The 15,561-nt window shown below is 39.7% G+C and overlaps 1 protein-coding gene across 7 annotated transcripts in view; it reads right to left on the bottom strand.

The window, feature by feature from the left end:
- The window catches only part of CREB5 (cAMP responsive element binding protein 5), a 404,455-nt gene that overhangs the window by 318,780 nt on the left and 70,114 nt on the right, over positions 1-15,561 (bottom strand). For 5 of the 7 annotated variants that reach the window (XM_068549214.1, XM_068549219.1, XM_068549213.1 and 2 more), the window contains 2 exons: positions 12,578-12,649; positions 7,064-7,157 (listed from right to left, as the gene is read on the bottom strand). In XM_068549214.1, coding sequence (XP_068405315.1) covers positions 7,064-7,157; positions 12,578-12,631 — 148 coding nt within the window. In that variant the 5' untranslated portion in view covers positions 12,632-12,649. Of the gene's footprint in view, positions 1-7,063; positions 7,158-12,577; positions 12,650-15,561 lie in introns of those variants that run through there. The other 2 variants (XM_068549216.1, XM_068549218.1) reach the window with 2 other exon arrangements.

The raw sequence follows: 15,561 nt of genomic DNA, 5'->3' as shown, positions 1-15,561 counted from the left end.
AACAAAATGTAGCTTAATGGAATTCCTCAAGAATGCTGTTCAAATCAGTAGAGAAAAGTATTGGAATTAGCCTATCTATTTTAGTAAGAGTTGGGGTTCTCAAAAAAGGCATTTCTCTTCGAGACTTTTAATATTCTTTTTATAGTCATATTTATCCCATGAATTTTTCAGCAAATGCTTTCTTTAAAATATTCTTATACCTTATCTGAATTTTAATAAAGTCCTAATTCAGTTTACATTAAATGAATTTTAAAATGCATAATCCTTTATAAGAGTAATAATCAGTAACAACTGACAGAATTCCGTGGAATTCTAGACAGGCTTCTTTGCGATAAATGTGCCTTTTATTGAGTGTGAATATACAATAGGAGCACTAGGGTCCTTTCAGTAACACTGACATAACTATTTCCCTACATCTGTCCCAAGAGGCAGTGCTACCATGGGACAAACCAAGGTAACTCTGGTTTTTAAACAATAGCTGTGGGATGCTTAAAAATTGACCCGGACTGGGGTGATCCAGGTCAGTGAGACACACTCTCACACTCTTGAATCACATGCTGGAATCCATTTCTGTCAAGGTGGAGAGCTGGTAGACTAGATACCCTTAGAGAGGCTGTGAGTCAACTAGAAAATGCTCTGATAAAGGCATCTCTTACAACACATGGCTCCAGAAGACATAGATCTAGATTTAAATAATTCAAGTATACTTTCCACACCTACATACTCACTATCAGCCATGGCTTACCCCTAAGTGTTACAACAGCAATTAAGCCACAATTTTATTTCACTTTAGAGGAGCTGAGCTGGTAAAAAGGGCTATTAACGCTGTGAAACCATGTCTCTGCTGGCCACGTGAACAAAGGGATCAAAATCTGCCCTGAATAGTGGAAGCTAAAGCTTACTGTTTCCACTTAGTCACTCATTGCCTGAGTTCTACTATACTCTTTGTCAAAAGGGATTGGTTTCCAGATTAAACAGACTGGAAGCCAGTTTTTCATATATAAAGGAAGACTGTAGATCAAGGCCTTTGACGTATCAGGTGAATTTTCAAAATTCTATTTTGCTTGACCAACTAAAAACATGAATGAGAAGCTGACATGTCCAAATGCCAATGCAGTAAGTCCCTACATACAAAAGAGTTCTGTGCCGAAAGCGCATTCGTATAAGTCCAACAGAATTAGCCTAGGTACCCAACTAACACAGTCGGCTATATAGTACTGTACCGTAATAGGTTTATAATACTTTTCATACAAATAATACATAAAAAACAAATAAACACAGTACAGTAAACTACACAAAAGCACAACCACATGCACTCACATGACAACGTGAACTAACTTATGTGACTGGACACGCTAACGAACGTTTGCATCTTTGAAAGTTCGCAACTTGAAGGTTCGTATGTAGGGGACTTACTGTAGCCACTTATTAGAGTGGGTGAGAAAATCTGATTTAAAAACACAACTCTTCGTTCCTCTAAATGCTAATGTGTTGTTACAATCTCCTTCTAAAAACGTTTGACTAGTCTCTCCATTTGATGACTATTGAAGGGATAAGTCAATAATATAAGAAAAAGCAGTTCATAGATTTATATCCAAACATAAATCTAAGGTCAAAACATACTAAAAATATGTGTACCTCACCAAATCTATATGTACAGTGAGAAAATTATAGACAGATAGGGACTTTGGACAAATTGCTTATCCTCTTGATCTCGTTTACTCATGTGAAAAAAAAGTGGCCAGGATTAAATGACAATGTATATAAAGCAGGGCGCATATTACAGGCATAACACAAGGCAATAAATGGTAGCTATTGCTATTATCATGCTGCCCTCTGGTGCAAGCCATCTCCACCACCCTCTGTTCCATAAAGATCTGATTAATTTCCACAGTGAGAAGTCACTATGTAACTTTACCATCAATGGAAGAGAAAGAAGCTAAGTATGGGACGCGCATGTGTGTGTGTGTGTGTGTGTGTGTGTGTGTGTGTGTGAGAGAGAGAGAGAGAGAGAGAGAGAGAGAGACAGAGAGACAGAGACAGAGACAGAGAGAGAGATTTATTTACTTTTTATATCCCAGTTCATTCCAGAAAGAATCTGGAGTGAGATATGTCACCTTTCCTCTGGCTCCTCCCTTAAAATGCTCTTGGATTATTAAGCAGGGTTTATAGCAAAGAGCCATAAGCAATGGATTCGGGTTCTGAGATTGTCTGGTTGATCACAATCTCTTGGAGACAAAAGTTCTACTTCATTGAAAACATTTTGCTTTCTCCACAGTAAGTATTAGGTTTAGAGTCTGGAACTAGAGATAGGCCCTACTTCTAGACCTAATCCAGGACTCAGTTGGGTTCTGAAGGACTATACTGTCATTTATATTAGATGCTCTGCATCAGACGGTGATAAGGAAGATGGGATGAGGAAGCCAGTCTCTCTTGCCTCTCTTCCATGTGTCAGCGCAAGATACAGTCAGCTGCACCGCATCTGGTCTTGGGGTTTTACCACTTCCAGCCCCACCATATTCAGAGGTCAGGGAGAAAGAACCCCTGGGCCTGGAGTGCTGAACATCAGGTCTTGGCTGAAATGCCACTCATCTAGAAGAGGCCTTTCCTGACCTCCCTTGGGCAGCCTGCTGGCCACTGATGTCACATTATCATGTTTTATCTTCATCAGAACACTTCTCCCTAACTGATATTTTCTTGTTTATTTATCTGGGGATTTTTGGTTTGGTTTTGGTTTTGGTTTTTTGTCTATTATCTCTCTTCCTCCCTACCCCCAACAGCATATAATCAGTTCCATAGAAGAGGGACCTCATCTCTCTGGTTCAATGCCACATCCCCAGCACCCAGCACAATAGGATCCTTGCAGGCACTCATTAAATGTTTGTTGACTAAATGAATGGTGATGAAGGGGCAACTTCAGACCCTCTTCCCACACCTCAGCTGGTGCCTGTCCTAACTTCTCTCTAAACACAGCCCAGTTGCCTGCAGCATTAATCAGGCTGTGATGTCTGGTGAGGGAACTGACTAGGCATTTAAAGGCACGGTCCCCTGTCTCTTTCTCAGGTTTCCCACCTGAGTGTTGATCAGGTTTTATCTTTTGGGAAAGGTTTGCAGTACTCTTGAACTTCATCTTTCCTTTCATGAAGCAAAATCAGTCATCTTCTAGGTCAATATTTCTACCATATTCCCCCAACACACAACATACACACACAGAGTCCTCATTTAGCATATTATTTGCTTATTATTTGTTCAACTACAAAGTTGTACTTTGATTCCTATTCTGTTTTTTTTTTTGTTTTTTTTTTTCCTGTACAGACCCTGGGAACCCTGTAAAGAAGTGGGGGTGGGGATGTTTGATAGGGCAAGATTTGGGAATTTCTGGATACCTAGACATAATACCATTAAAATAGACCCAAACACCATCCTCTCTGTCTCTAATACTGAAATTTGATCATAATTTGCAAGCCAAACAGATCTGGTGTCATGTGGTAGCTGGTAATTTTGCAACCTGTATGTGGAAGTATACTGTCCTCAATGGATTCTCATTTCAAACCTGGCACCTAAAAACCTTTGCTATCACAACGTCCCTCACCATGAAATTATCTTCTATCAGATGGAGAATAGTTGAAGGGAAAGGTTCATGCCCCTCGTCACATCAGGACACTGGAAATGTACCACATGGCCCAAATAAGGATGGAAGGACCAAGGTGGGAGGGAATGGAAGTCTTTGCCCTCAGAATCCAACACCACCACCCCTACTCGTGTCCTTACTAGTACTGTCACTTTAGAAGGAGAGGTTTTATGTTTACTGTCTATCAGTAAGAGCAGACTCATGTTAATAAAACACCATGACCGTCACTTTTATTATCCTGCTTTGTGGCATGTCAAAGATTATTTACAGTCATTTTGAGTAATAAATTCTACCTGGCTTAAATAAAATGGACTTTATGGCAAAGCTATAAAATTATTTCAGATCTTACAACTCTTTGGACATTTACCCTTCAAATGTATATGTGTGATATCTTAATAACTTCCCTAACTATAATATTTGCAATTAATGAAGGATGAAGTGATTTTCCAAAATTTAGGTTAGCTAGATACCCTGAAATTAGTAATAAACACACCTACCATACTTTATCTCCTTAATATATGTTAAACTCCAATTCATCTGAAATGAAATTTTGGGTAATTGAACATTGCTTTAAAAAAAAAATAGCCCAAATATTGTTTGAAAAAAAAAATAGCCTTGAACATTTTTGCCCTGATGAGGATTGCTGATTTAAGATTTGATTTATACTATTTTTATTTTTATTGTTACTATATTTCGAGCTGTACAAAATTATTCATGTTCATGAGAGGCCACAAAATAGGTTTAAGGTACATTAAGAAATAAAATTCTAATGAACATATTTTCAATAAAAGCAGATTCTGAAGGTTTTGATAAATTCAAATCTGAGTAAATTAAGATACAGACAAATAAAACTTCAGTCATATTGACAATCACAATCTAATAATATGCTAAAACTGAAATGATGTTTGAGATAAATATATTTTAAAGACTTTCCTGGAAAAAAATGCAAAGCACAAATACTCAGTAAATAGCATATTACAATTCAGTGTGGACAACATTGGCATATGACATGTAGTTGACACCTCAGCCCTTGGAGCTGTACTGGATAGCTCTGTATTCTGTTCCAGCAAGAAATTTCTACGAGACTACGAACATGCAGAGTGGGTAGCAAGTTTAAAAATTTAGCACAGGGAACTATATCCAGTCTCCTGGGATAAACCATAATGGAGAAGAATATTTTTTAAAAAAGAATGTATATCTGTGTATAACTGGGTCCCTCTGCTGCACAGCAGAAATTAGCACAACACTGTAAATCAACTATCCTTCAATTAAAAAATGGTTTAAAAAAATTTAGCACTTAATTTCATTGGGAGTATGAAATGGCCTCATACCAGCTTCAATATAAAACCTGAGAAGGCAAAAGAAAATATGCCCTTATATTATTCATGCTGTTTTTCCTCATTTATTTCTCCCTTCATTCTCTTATTCTGAGTTTGACGTAACAAATTAATAAGAATCTGGTAAGAACTACTGAAAAGCTTCAAGAGTTTCATCAAAAACCTATAGGAAATCTATAGAAACGTTCCCACATCTTTAGCTACTTTTTTTCAGACCTTTGGATGGGGCTCCCTGTAGGGCCATCCCAGCAGTCTACCTGAGAGATACTATGCTGGTACTTACCTCTGTAGTGATAATATCACCACATAATCACCACTCCTTCACACTCACCTCCCACTCCCCTACCCCCAGGCAGCCTATTTTAGGGATCCTGTTTGGGAGAAATAAAGGGTGAACTTATTACTTGAAATATTGGGAATTCCAAAGTCTAGAGCCTTGCTACTTTCGTATACATGCTCATTGTCAAACTATAAGGTTACACCACATGTGACTCTATAGAACGTAATAAATGATAAAAACAAAAGAACAGAACACCCTTCCTAACCCTTCTAGGCTTTCATAATTCTTAGAAATTTGAGTTTCTGCATCTGTTTCTAGACTTAAGGAAAGACAAAGTTATTTCTGAAGAGCCAACTAGTTCAATAAAAACAAACAGGCTGAGAGAGAGGTGGTAGAGGAGGGAAGGGAAGAAGCTGCCTTTGAACACGAGCGTCTTGCAAATCACAGCCCATCTGCACCATTTACAAGTCACGGGCCAGACAGTGAAGACGTGTGGACAGTCCCGTCACCGCGAGTATTTGATCATATATATAAACTGATGAGGCCTGACAAAGCAGTAGCTGGTGCAAGTCAGAGGGTTAGGACTGCAGGATCAAGGGCCCTATTTTTTTGCCCTGTTGGTGCGTTTGGGAAAGCTGCTCCCTCTCCCACGCCCCTCCATCTCTATCCGTAAAATGTGGGTTGTAATAATAACCTGTCTGAAAAAACTCTTAGGGTATTTACTAATAAGAGTGATAATAAAATACTTGTAAAATTTAAGTGCCATAGAAATGCTCAATTATACGAGCCAGTTTTGCCTGTGCAGTCAGTTTCTCTTCTGATATCATTTAAAACATGTTCATGGACGTATCATTTCTTTCACGATGCCAGGGAGACAGTGGCTTGAGTGAAATATTTCTAGCCTGAGAAGGGCAACAGGAAATGCTTCAATTGCCCTGCTAGGGTTTATGAAACTCTTGCACTTACACGCTTTCATTGGATCACAATAAGCCTGTGAAACAGACTGGGCAGATAAAATCATTCCCATTTAATGGAAAAAGAAACTGAAGCCCAGAAGTGTTTACCAACTTGCTCAAGGTCATCTGGCCAGGCTAGAGTTCAAGTTTCCTCACTCCCTGCACTCTTTCTAATTTACCCCACTACCTCTCAAGATCGGACAGAATGGAAATTAATTGATGGATTATCATTATTATTTATTTCTGATCACATTTGCTGAGCACTTGTTGTATTTCCACACATTATCTTATTTAATTTCCCAATTATGAAGCAGGTACTGTTTCTTAAGGAAACCTTCACTGACCAGCTCAGTCCAGAAAGACAGCTCCTTCTGCTAAAGCCACATAGCATTTTTCCTTACAAGGCTCATTTGATATATATCATGGACAGTCCTCTATTTTAGCTAAGTTTTCACACACACATTGTGATGTCCTCGAAAACAGTAATCATATCAATCTTCGCGCCTCCACGGCACTCAGAACAGTGCAATGTGCATTACAGATGCTCAATTAATATCTGTTGCTTGAGTAATTACAGGTATGTGATGTTAAAAAATCCTTATATGGAGCCAAGTTTCATAGTAATAAATATTTCACGTTCCAGAAAACAAGAAGTCATAGCTCTCCAATTATTTGAGTGAACACTACATTAGCGGATTACATTCCTGCTTACCATTATTTTAAGCCTCAGCTATACTTTAGAAATATAAATTTTCAAGGTGTAGAATTTGCCAGCGGAAATCATCCTATTCCGTAGAACAAGTATCTCACAGGAGGCTGATTTGATCACCCAAAGCGTCTTTGCCTGATGGCTCCTTACCTGATAACATATTGTCTGTTTTTATTGAGGGAAACTTCAAAGTCATTTCATGCTTGTGCCTATGAATCATCAGATGGTCCTCTGTTGGGAAGCGCTGTCAGACAAATAGAAAAAAAGGGAGAGGGGAGAGGAGCCATTCAGTTTTGTAATATATATTTTGTCATCATAGAGAAAAAGATTCATTCAGCACTGCAAACGTGACAAGGAAAAAAAAATTCGTTCTGAAAAAGTTTGAAAGCATGGTAAGTAAAATGACAAATTATTTTACGCAAGCACATATGCATTCATGTCAGACTTCGGAAAAGAACTACACGTCACGCTTAATTATTTGCCATATATATCTACAGATGTACCCCATGACATTTGCATAGTATGTTTCTGTTTATGAAGACCTTGCACACTGATCATCTCATTAATTATAATTATACATATGATTTATAGTAACACAGCAAATTACTTTTAGTGTTCTATACTCCGTGCAATGTAGTAAACCAACACTTTATTTTTAATTTTCAGGGAATGATATTACGGTTGTCAAAAATGCTGCGCCCAAATATTTTCAGCTGTCTGGCTTCTGGTCATATGGTGGAATTGGATTTCCTGGCCCTCTTGTGGTTGGGTGGGGCCATGTGAGTAGTTCTACCCATTGAGTCATGAATGGAAGTGACATGTCACCCAGATGTGAGCATCTATTTCTTGGGGCAAGACCCTCTCCCTTTTAGCACAGAGATTCACAATACGAGAAATAGTGGGCCCTCAATCATCCTAAATCTCTGAAGAATTATGAAGAGTATCTCTGAATTCTGAAGGATTATAAAAAATATCCTGCCAATCTATAACTGAAATGTATGCTTGGGCAACTGAAATAAGTCTTTGTTGTGTCAAGTCATTGAAGCTTTGGACTAATTTATTATTGTAGCAGATCCTAGCCTATCCTGACTCAGACTGGTACGTTTTAATACCTGAACTTAACAGGGTATCTGCTTTATCAAAGTCAAATGAAAATTCAACAAAAGACAATAAAGTCTGCTGAATATTTCCGAATCTTTGACAATCTAGAAAATCTCTCAGAGCATCCCAGATCCTCAGGATAGCCACTATAAATTTCAATTACCATTGTATATTAAGGTAGAAATCTTTTCTGCAAACAGTATAATTTGTATTCACGGGAATGAGGGGATTCACTGGGCTAAATCCTTTGGAATATTCTAAAAGTAGTTCTTCAAATAAATATCACTTATTTCTTTGTCATTTGCATAACATAAATTGGAGAGTGCAGAAGTTGCAACACATGGTGATAATGCCAGATTTCTGAATACAAAGAAGTCTTCATGACATGTGGGTTTTTCCTGCAGGATCATCTGGTCCTCTATAACACTATAGTAGAATGACTGCATCAAATAAGTGACACTACCATGTGTGGCTTAGACACATAGGTTAAATTTCTTAGTCTTTCTGTCAAAAGCCTTATTATAATTCTTTTCTGTAATATATACCAAAAAACAACATGGGAATAGCCTTCATTTGCAGCCATTTTGTGAGCCATTTTTGGTTCCATAAAATAATAACCTAAAATAGAATATAAACAAGAATACTTATTATATACTACTAATAATCTCCATGATATCTCATATTAATTATAATTACCTTCCAAATAAGACAATACTGTGATATCTGTGATTTTTCTTTTACTTGGTAGGAAAATAGCAAATTGTAAATGACCAAAATGTACAGTCTGCAATAGATACAGAGCTAAGAGAGGCCACTGGAACTTAAAACAAGGTAAATGCAGAGGGCAAAGGAACAGTGAAATTAACATTGGACTTTGTGAGATCAGAAAGAGCAGGAGAAGCTTGTTTCTCCTCACTTCTGGGACAAAGCTAACTTATAAGGAGCTGTAACACACACACACACACAAAACCTCCCAGGTAATATAGGCCGTTCCTAATAGAGCAAACGTTCTTTCCAATGAGGGAAAAAGGGGGTGGGAGGGGAATCCATCCATCACCTCCAACACAGCGCAAGCACTCATAATTCATATTTACTCCCCTTTCCAATTCCCAGCCATCCTTTCTTTTCCATGCAGGTCCCAGGCTATGGAACATCGCTAAAGTAAATGCCATGATGGACTGATTCCCTAACACCCCACCAGGAGACCCTTGGAATCACTGGCCAACCACCATATTTTCTCAATGCTAATATCCCTTCAATTGAAAGATGCTCATATTTTTATAATAGCTTATCAAGAAAAAGAAACACTTCCACATTAAATAGAGACATCAAGTTTTAGATATATCTTTACATTTAAATTTAGTGGGGGTTGAAGGAAGAGGCTTGGAATTTTACCTTAAAACCAAGAAACTATGTAAATTCTCAAGTCTCATGTTTCTCCAAACCTTTCCTCAGTTCACACAGCCTTCTCAAGGAAATGACCTGCTCCTTCACTAAAGTTCAAGGTCATTTGAAATGCACCCCTTCAACATTTATTATCACCTCCATCTCAGAATTTACATTAACTTCATAGGTCCTATTTCCATTCCCTCCTGTCTCTGAGGAATTAACATCCCCCCACCCTCCACAGGATCCTCTACACCCCTATAGTCTGGGGAAGGGCACTCCAGCTGTGGTCCTTCAAGCCAGCATGCTCACTCCTCCTTGCCCTTGACTAAATCCAGCCTGGCGAGCCTTGACCTAATATATGTATACGTATAGCTGATTCACTTTGTTATAAAGCAGAAACTAACACACCACTGTAAAGCAATTATACTCCAATAAAGATGTTAAAAAAAAAAAAAAAAACTTTTCTCAAGCTGCTTCCTTCTCAGGCTACCATTATATCACTCTGCTTCCCGTCACTCCCTAGCACTCTTGAAAGGCTCCTCTATGCTGGCCACCTCCACTTCCTCACCACCCACTCACTCAATCTGGCCCCCACCCCAACTCCTCTCTCATAGGTCGCCGGCAAGCAGCCAACTGCCAAACCCAACAGCCCCTGCTCAGGCCTCTCACTGTGCCAGCTCTAGCAGCATCTGACACCAGTGACCACACGTCTGTAGCATTTATGTATTTATACCCTGCCTGATTCCAAAAAGGAGAAAAGATGGCTTATAGCAATACCTAAAATAGAATGGGGGAGCATCACTTAGAAGTAGGTGGGGCTTCCCTGGTGGCGCAGTGGTTAAGAGTCCACCTGCTAATGCAGGGGACACGGGTTCGAGCCCTGGTCCGGGAAGATCCCACATTAAAAAAAAAAAAAAAAAAAAAAAAAGAAGTAGGTGATTCCCAAAAGGGAAGGGATCCAAAAAGAAACAAGGCTAAAGCCAAAATGCAAGTCACTGGGCAGTCACTCTCAGCCGGGGGCAATTTGGCCCCCAAGGGGACATTTAGTAATGCCTGGAAACGTTTCTGGTTTTCGCAACTGGGGAGCGCTACTGGGATCTAACAGATAGAGGTCAGGGATGCTGCTAAGTATCCTATAATGCACAGGGAAGCCCCACACACACACACAACAAAGAATTATTCAGCCCCAAATATTGGTAGTGCCAAGCTTGGGAAATTCTGCCACACAGTCCAATGTCCTCTGTGCACTTCTTTTCTCTCTGACTTATCCAAATGCTGGATGTGGCTAAATACCCCTTTCTTAAAGGCTCTCCTCTACCATCATTCACAATCCTGGACTCTCCTGGAACCCTAACTTGCCATGAACCCTCTATGGCCTTTGCTAAGTCTCTTGAGGATCCCTTTCCCTTGAATGCCCCTTCCACAGAGACAGCCCCATTATCCTCCCCAAGTAAAGTAAATCCCTCTATGATAGTCTTCAGGGTGGCCTGTGCTCTTCCTTCATGGAAAATTGCAATTCATTAATTAATTGATGAATTGCTCATGTGGTTCCACATGTGATGCCTAGGCCAGAAGTTCCGTGAAGGGGTACATGTGTTTTATGCACAAAGCGGGCCCCTCGAAAATGTGCTGAGTGACTCAAATTGAATAAAACTTAATGTCACATTTTTACAGCCAAAGCAAAGCAAACTGCTCAAGTTATCGAATTCTTTCTGGCTATTGAGACTCCTCCTTAAGGAAACTAAGTGGAAATCAGTTTTAACTTAGATAAGGCAATTTTCTGCATTCACAATGGAGAGTCCTGGTCTAGCAGAATTTTTCCCAGTACTTCAACCTATCTGTGTCTTCCCAGTGTTTCCTATTTCAAAAGGACCTCCAAAACCAGCTTGCCAAAATATAGTTGAAATTCAAAATAATTTTCTCTACCGCTTTCCTTATTTATTAGGTAAAAACCAACATTGATATAAAAGCCCCTGCAGAATCTGCCAGAACGCAAGCAAAGGAGGCTGGTTTCTCAGCTGGTGGCTGATGTCAACAGCGGCATCGCAAGGCAATAACATTTCATGTTTCCATGGCATATTCCCTCCAGGAAGCTTCCAGAACCCTCCTCAAACTCTCTGGGGAGATACAATGAAAAGGGTCCTTAATGGACATCACCTCTCACTGACTCCCAGACATTGCTCTACGCTGTGCCACCAACCCCACAACATAAACAGGCAAGAGAGTGGGGCTTGATTCCACCTGAAACTACTGGGCACTTCAGAGAAAGAGAGCATAACTACCCACATGCCTGTGCTCTGAGTTCTAAGCTTGTCCTTTATCCCATAAAATGAAGATCTTGGCATGAGAGCACCATGTGTGGTCATTTTCCAATGACTGGAACTTGGAGATATCCAAAGGGTCAAGTGTAGAAAAAGTCACCATCCTGTTCCAAAGGGAAAATGTCAAATTCTGATTTTAGATGATGGATGTTTCCAATTTCTTTCAAAGAGATGGGTTCTAGTACAATAGTAGCAGCAGTCACCATAGCAACAGTGGGTGTCAACTGAGCACAATGTGCAGGTCCTTTACTAAACACTCCGCACACAGCACCTCATGTAAGCCTCACAATCTAATCCACTTGATGGCAGCCATCAGAGGCTAAAAGAGGGTTAACACAGCAGAGGAGGCCAACTTCCTCTCTCAAAGTTTAGATAAATGGAAAAACGGTGGGTTCTAAAAGAGTCATAGGGGGTTTATTTTACTCAAACGGGAAAACAAAACAAAATCGAATTCAGTCTCTGATGGTGAGCTATTTCACCAGTAATCCAAAGGCCCAGAATTCAAGTGGCTATTGTCAAAGAGAGCACCCTCTTTCCCCCTGTCTGAAATAACAATCCTGAACATCTGGTGGGCAGGATGCGGCTGGTTTACTTCCAGGGGAAAGTTATGGATGGAAATGGCCAACACTGATATATTTCAGAGGCTGTGAGGGAAGTAGTTCAAACTAGTCAAAGTGGAAAATGATGATGATGATGGTGATGATGGTGATGAGGATGGTGAGGGGGACTTTGAGACTATCTTGGTGAAGAAGAAAAGCCAACAGCAGGCATGACTGCCAAGTGAGAGTTGCCTCACTGTGGGAAGGTACTGCACCCCCTGCAGGCCAGAGTGGAGGACCCCCCCTACACTCACCTGGGAGCAGCCTGGGGCACTGCAGACAAACGGCCTCTCCTGCTCCAAATTCATCTTGGATTCCTCATAAATCTGAAGGGTCAGGGGGAGAGAGGAAGGAAAACAGAAATTCATGAATATCTCCTGCTTCTACCTGAGAAAGGCAATGGCTCGGAGCCCCCTCCTATGCCAATTCCCAAATTAGATGAGAAAAACATAAACACGAACAACAGGTCCTGCCTTGCTGAAGTTTATTAGGCTCCCTGCAGTCCGAGTTCCCACCGTGTTTTCTTGAGTGCATATTTACTGCACTTTGAAGAAAAAATGCCAACAAAATGCAACCAAAAACAATGTCTATTGTAGCAAAAATTCCGCCTGGTGGGTGTTATTATCAGGTAAAACCCCACCTGTGCAAGACAAAGGGCAAGAGAAGGATAGTTACTGGGCAATCATCAGTGTGAGGACCAACCCTGAGCATCAGGTCAAATGATTCTCCCATGATCACCCCACTGAGCTTCAGTATGAACAAGGGACGCAAGGTAGCCCTACAGCCAGCTTAGCAAATGACCCTGGTAGTGAGCCACGGTCTCAAATTCTCTTTCACCTCAGGCATTTGATGATGCCTCAACAAAAACTATCCAAGTTGTGCAGAGGTGACGAGAAATCAGCAAATGCAAAAAGCATTACCTTAAATATTTCATTAATTTGGTTATACAGGCTGATTTGAAATTAAAATCAGATTAAGGTGACCGCCCCTCTGATCTAGATAAGTTGTCTGGAATAAGGTAGCTTTGCAGGCAGAAACCTTATGTTGTGATCTCAGACATATGTTAAACTATAGTGTGGTCTTTTCTTATGCAGGGGTTAAGTTCTAAGGTAAGTTCATTAGGCAAAAACTGAGCGTAATCAAATATCTTTGCAAATCCTCCCCCAAACCAATAAAAGTACAGTATATATGATTGTGTAATTACTAATCTATACAGTAACATAAAATTTTTTTTTAAATATCATAAGAAGTACTATACAATTGAAGTTCCATAACATAAATAGTTTTCTAAATCATACTTTTCTTTTTGCCAGTTTTGGAACTGAGTTTAAATAAGCTCCATGTGCTGCTGGTGGGACACGGCTTCATTATACAACTAAAACCTACTGTTTTGCCTCTGAAGAAAGGAAGTGCTGTGCTTCCTTAAAACGCTACTTGTAGGTTATTCCAAAGGAGTCTTAAGTCACCTTCACCCTTGAAAGAGGAAACTCTGCTTCACTCATGGAATAGTTACCCTTCATCCAAGAAAACTTTATCATCTTGCAAAAAAAAAAAAAAAAAAAAAAAAACCAATGCTAATTTGTATGTCATTACAGCCTTCCCCCAAACACTAATATATCCACACATATTCTTTGGGAAATAGAGGCATACTTTCACTTTTCTGAAACACAAAATGAAAACACTTGCCTTAGATAACACTCCTAGTCAGATATTAAAAACAAAACAAATTTTAAAATGTAAACTCTCTTCATATCACTATTCCTCAATTTTCACTAAGTAATGCCCTTTTCACTCTCCATTTGGAATGACTAGTCACCTATCAAGGCAGTAATGTAGCATAATTCTACAGTTTTCCTGTATCAGGCATATTGGTTAAGTTTTCTTACTCTATTATATTTAGAAGAAGAAGGAAAAAATACAAATATCTTCAGAAGTTTTCCACTTGCCCTTGTCTGAGGAAAGTCATGAGCAACTAAAATGACTTCTCACATCTCGTTATTCATGTGATTTTGCCATCACTTATAATAGAGCATCCCTCCTCCCCACTGTGAATGCTGACGACTTACTTCTAAGCCTCCAAATAAAGGGTGACTTTAAAGCTGAGAAAATGATTTTGATCCAAGATAGAACAAACAGCACAGTAACTGGGTTATACATTAATATTAAATATGCCTTGTTTTTCTAGTAAACTTTTTAAAACACTTTCCTGGAACTTTTCTGTCTCTGTGTCCATGATCTGCCTGACCATTACCAGGTCACTAAACTGCTTCATGCCTCAATTTCTCCTCCTTTAAATGGGGGTATGAATATCAATCTTCAATTCCTTCATTCCTGTATCACACCAATCAGTCAGGGAGCCATTTCCAAATTATGGAGAAAGGTCTGTGTATTTAAGTGTGTGTGTTTGGAGGTGGGGGGAGGTTTTGTGGACAAGTGTTACTGGAACCTCACTCCAATATTAACTATTCCTCATGTATAATAGAGAAGTTGCTATAAAGTGAGTCTTTCTTGGACATCATTTAACAATTTTGGTTGCTAAAGTAACCAAAGAATGCCAATATTAGTCATATTATTAACCAATATTAAGATTACATGACGGGGCTTCCCTGGTGGCGCAGTGGTTGAGAATCTGCCTGCCAATGCAGGGGACACGGGTTTGAGCTCTGGTCTGGGAAGATCCCACATGCCACGGAGCAGCTGGGCCCGTGAGCCACAATTACTGAGCCTGCGCGTCTGGAGCCTGTGCTCCGCAACAAGAGAGGCCACGATAGTGAGAGGCCCGCGCACCGCGATGAAGAGTGGCCTCTGCTTGCCACAACTAGAGAAAGCCCTCGCACAGAGACGAAGACCCAACACAGCCATAAATAAATAAATTAATTAATTGAAAAAAAAAAAAAGATTACATGATGGTAAAATGGGAAAGTTCCAAGAAAGTTCCATATAAATATATGTATGGTCTACATCTGAAAGAAGTAATTTGTGATAATAATTAATATCCAACCGATAGAAGTGGTCAAGATTGGAAGTGCTATTGCTGCAGGTTAAAGGGGATTCATTAATAAGCCAAAGTGAAGAAAGAGACTGACCAAGCCTTGCCACATCAGTATGAGGAGGAAGTATTTTTCTACCATAGTCACAACTCTATCCCAAACCTGAGTCCACCAAAATGCTGACTTTTCCCATAAATTCAGGCCCTTAATGGTAATAGTTTATCAATTCTGCTTAACATCAACATGAG

Source organism: Eschrichtius robustus, chromosome 8 (assembly GCF_028021215.1).
Source record: "Eschrichtius robustus isolate mEscRob2 chromosome 8, mEscRob2.pri, whole genome shotgun sequence".
Lineage (NCBI taxonomy): Eukaryota > Metazoa > Chordata > Mammalia > Artiodactyla > Eschrichtiidae > Eschrichtius > Eschrichtius robustus.
This window is presented reverse-complemented; position numbering and strand designations above follow the sequence as displayed.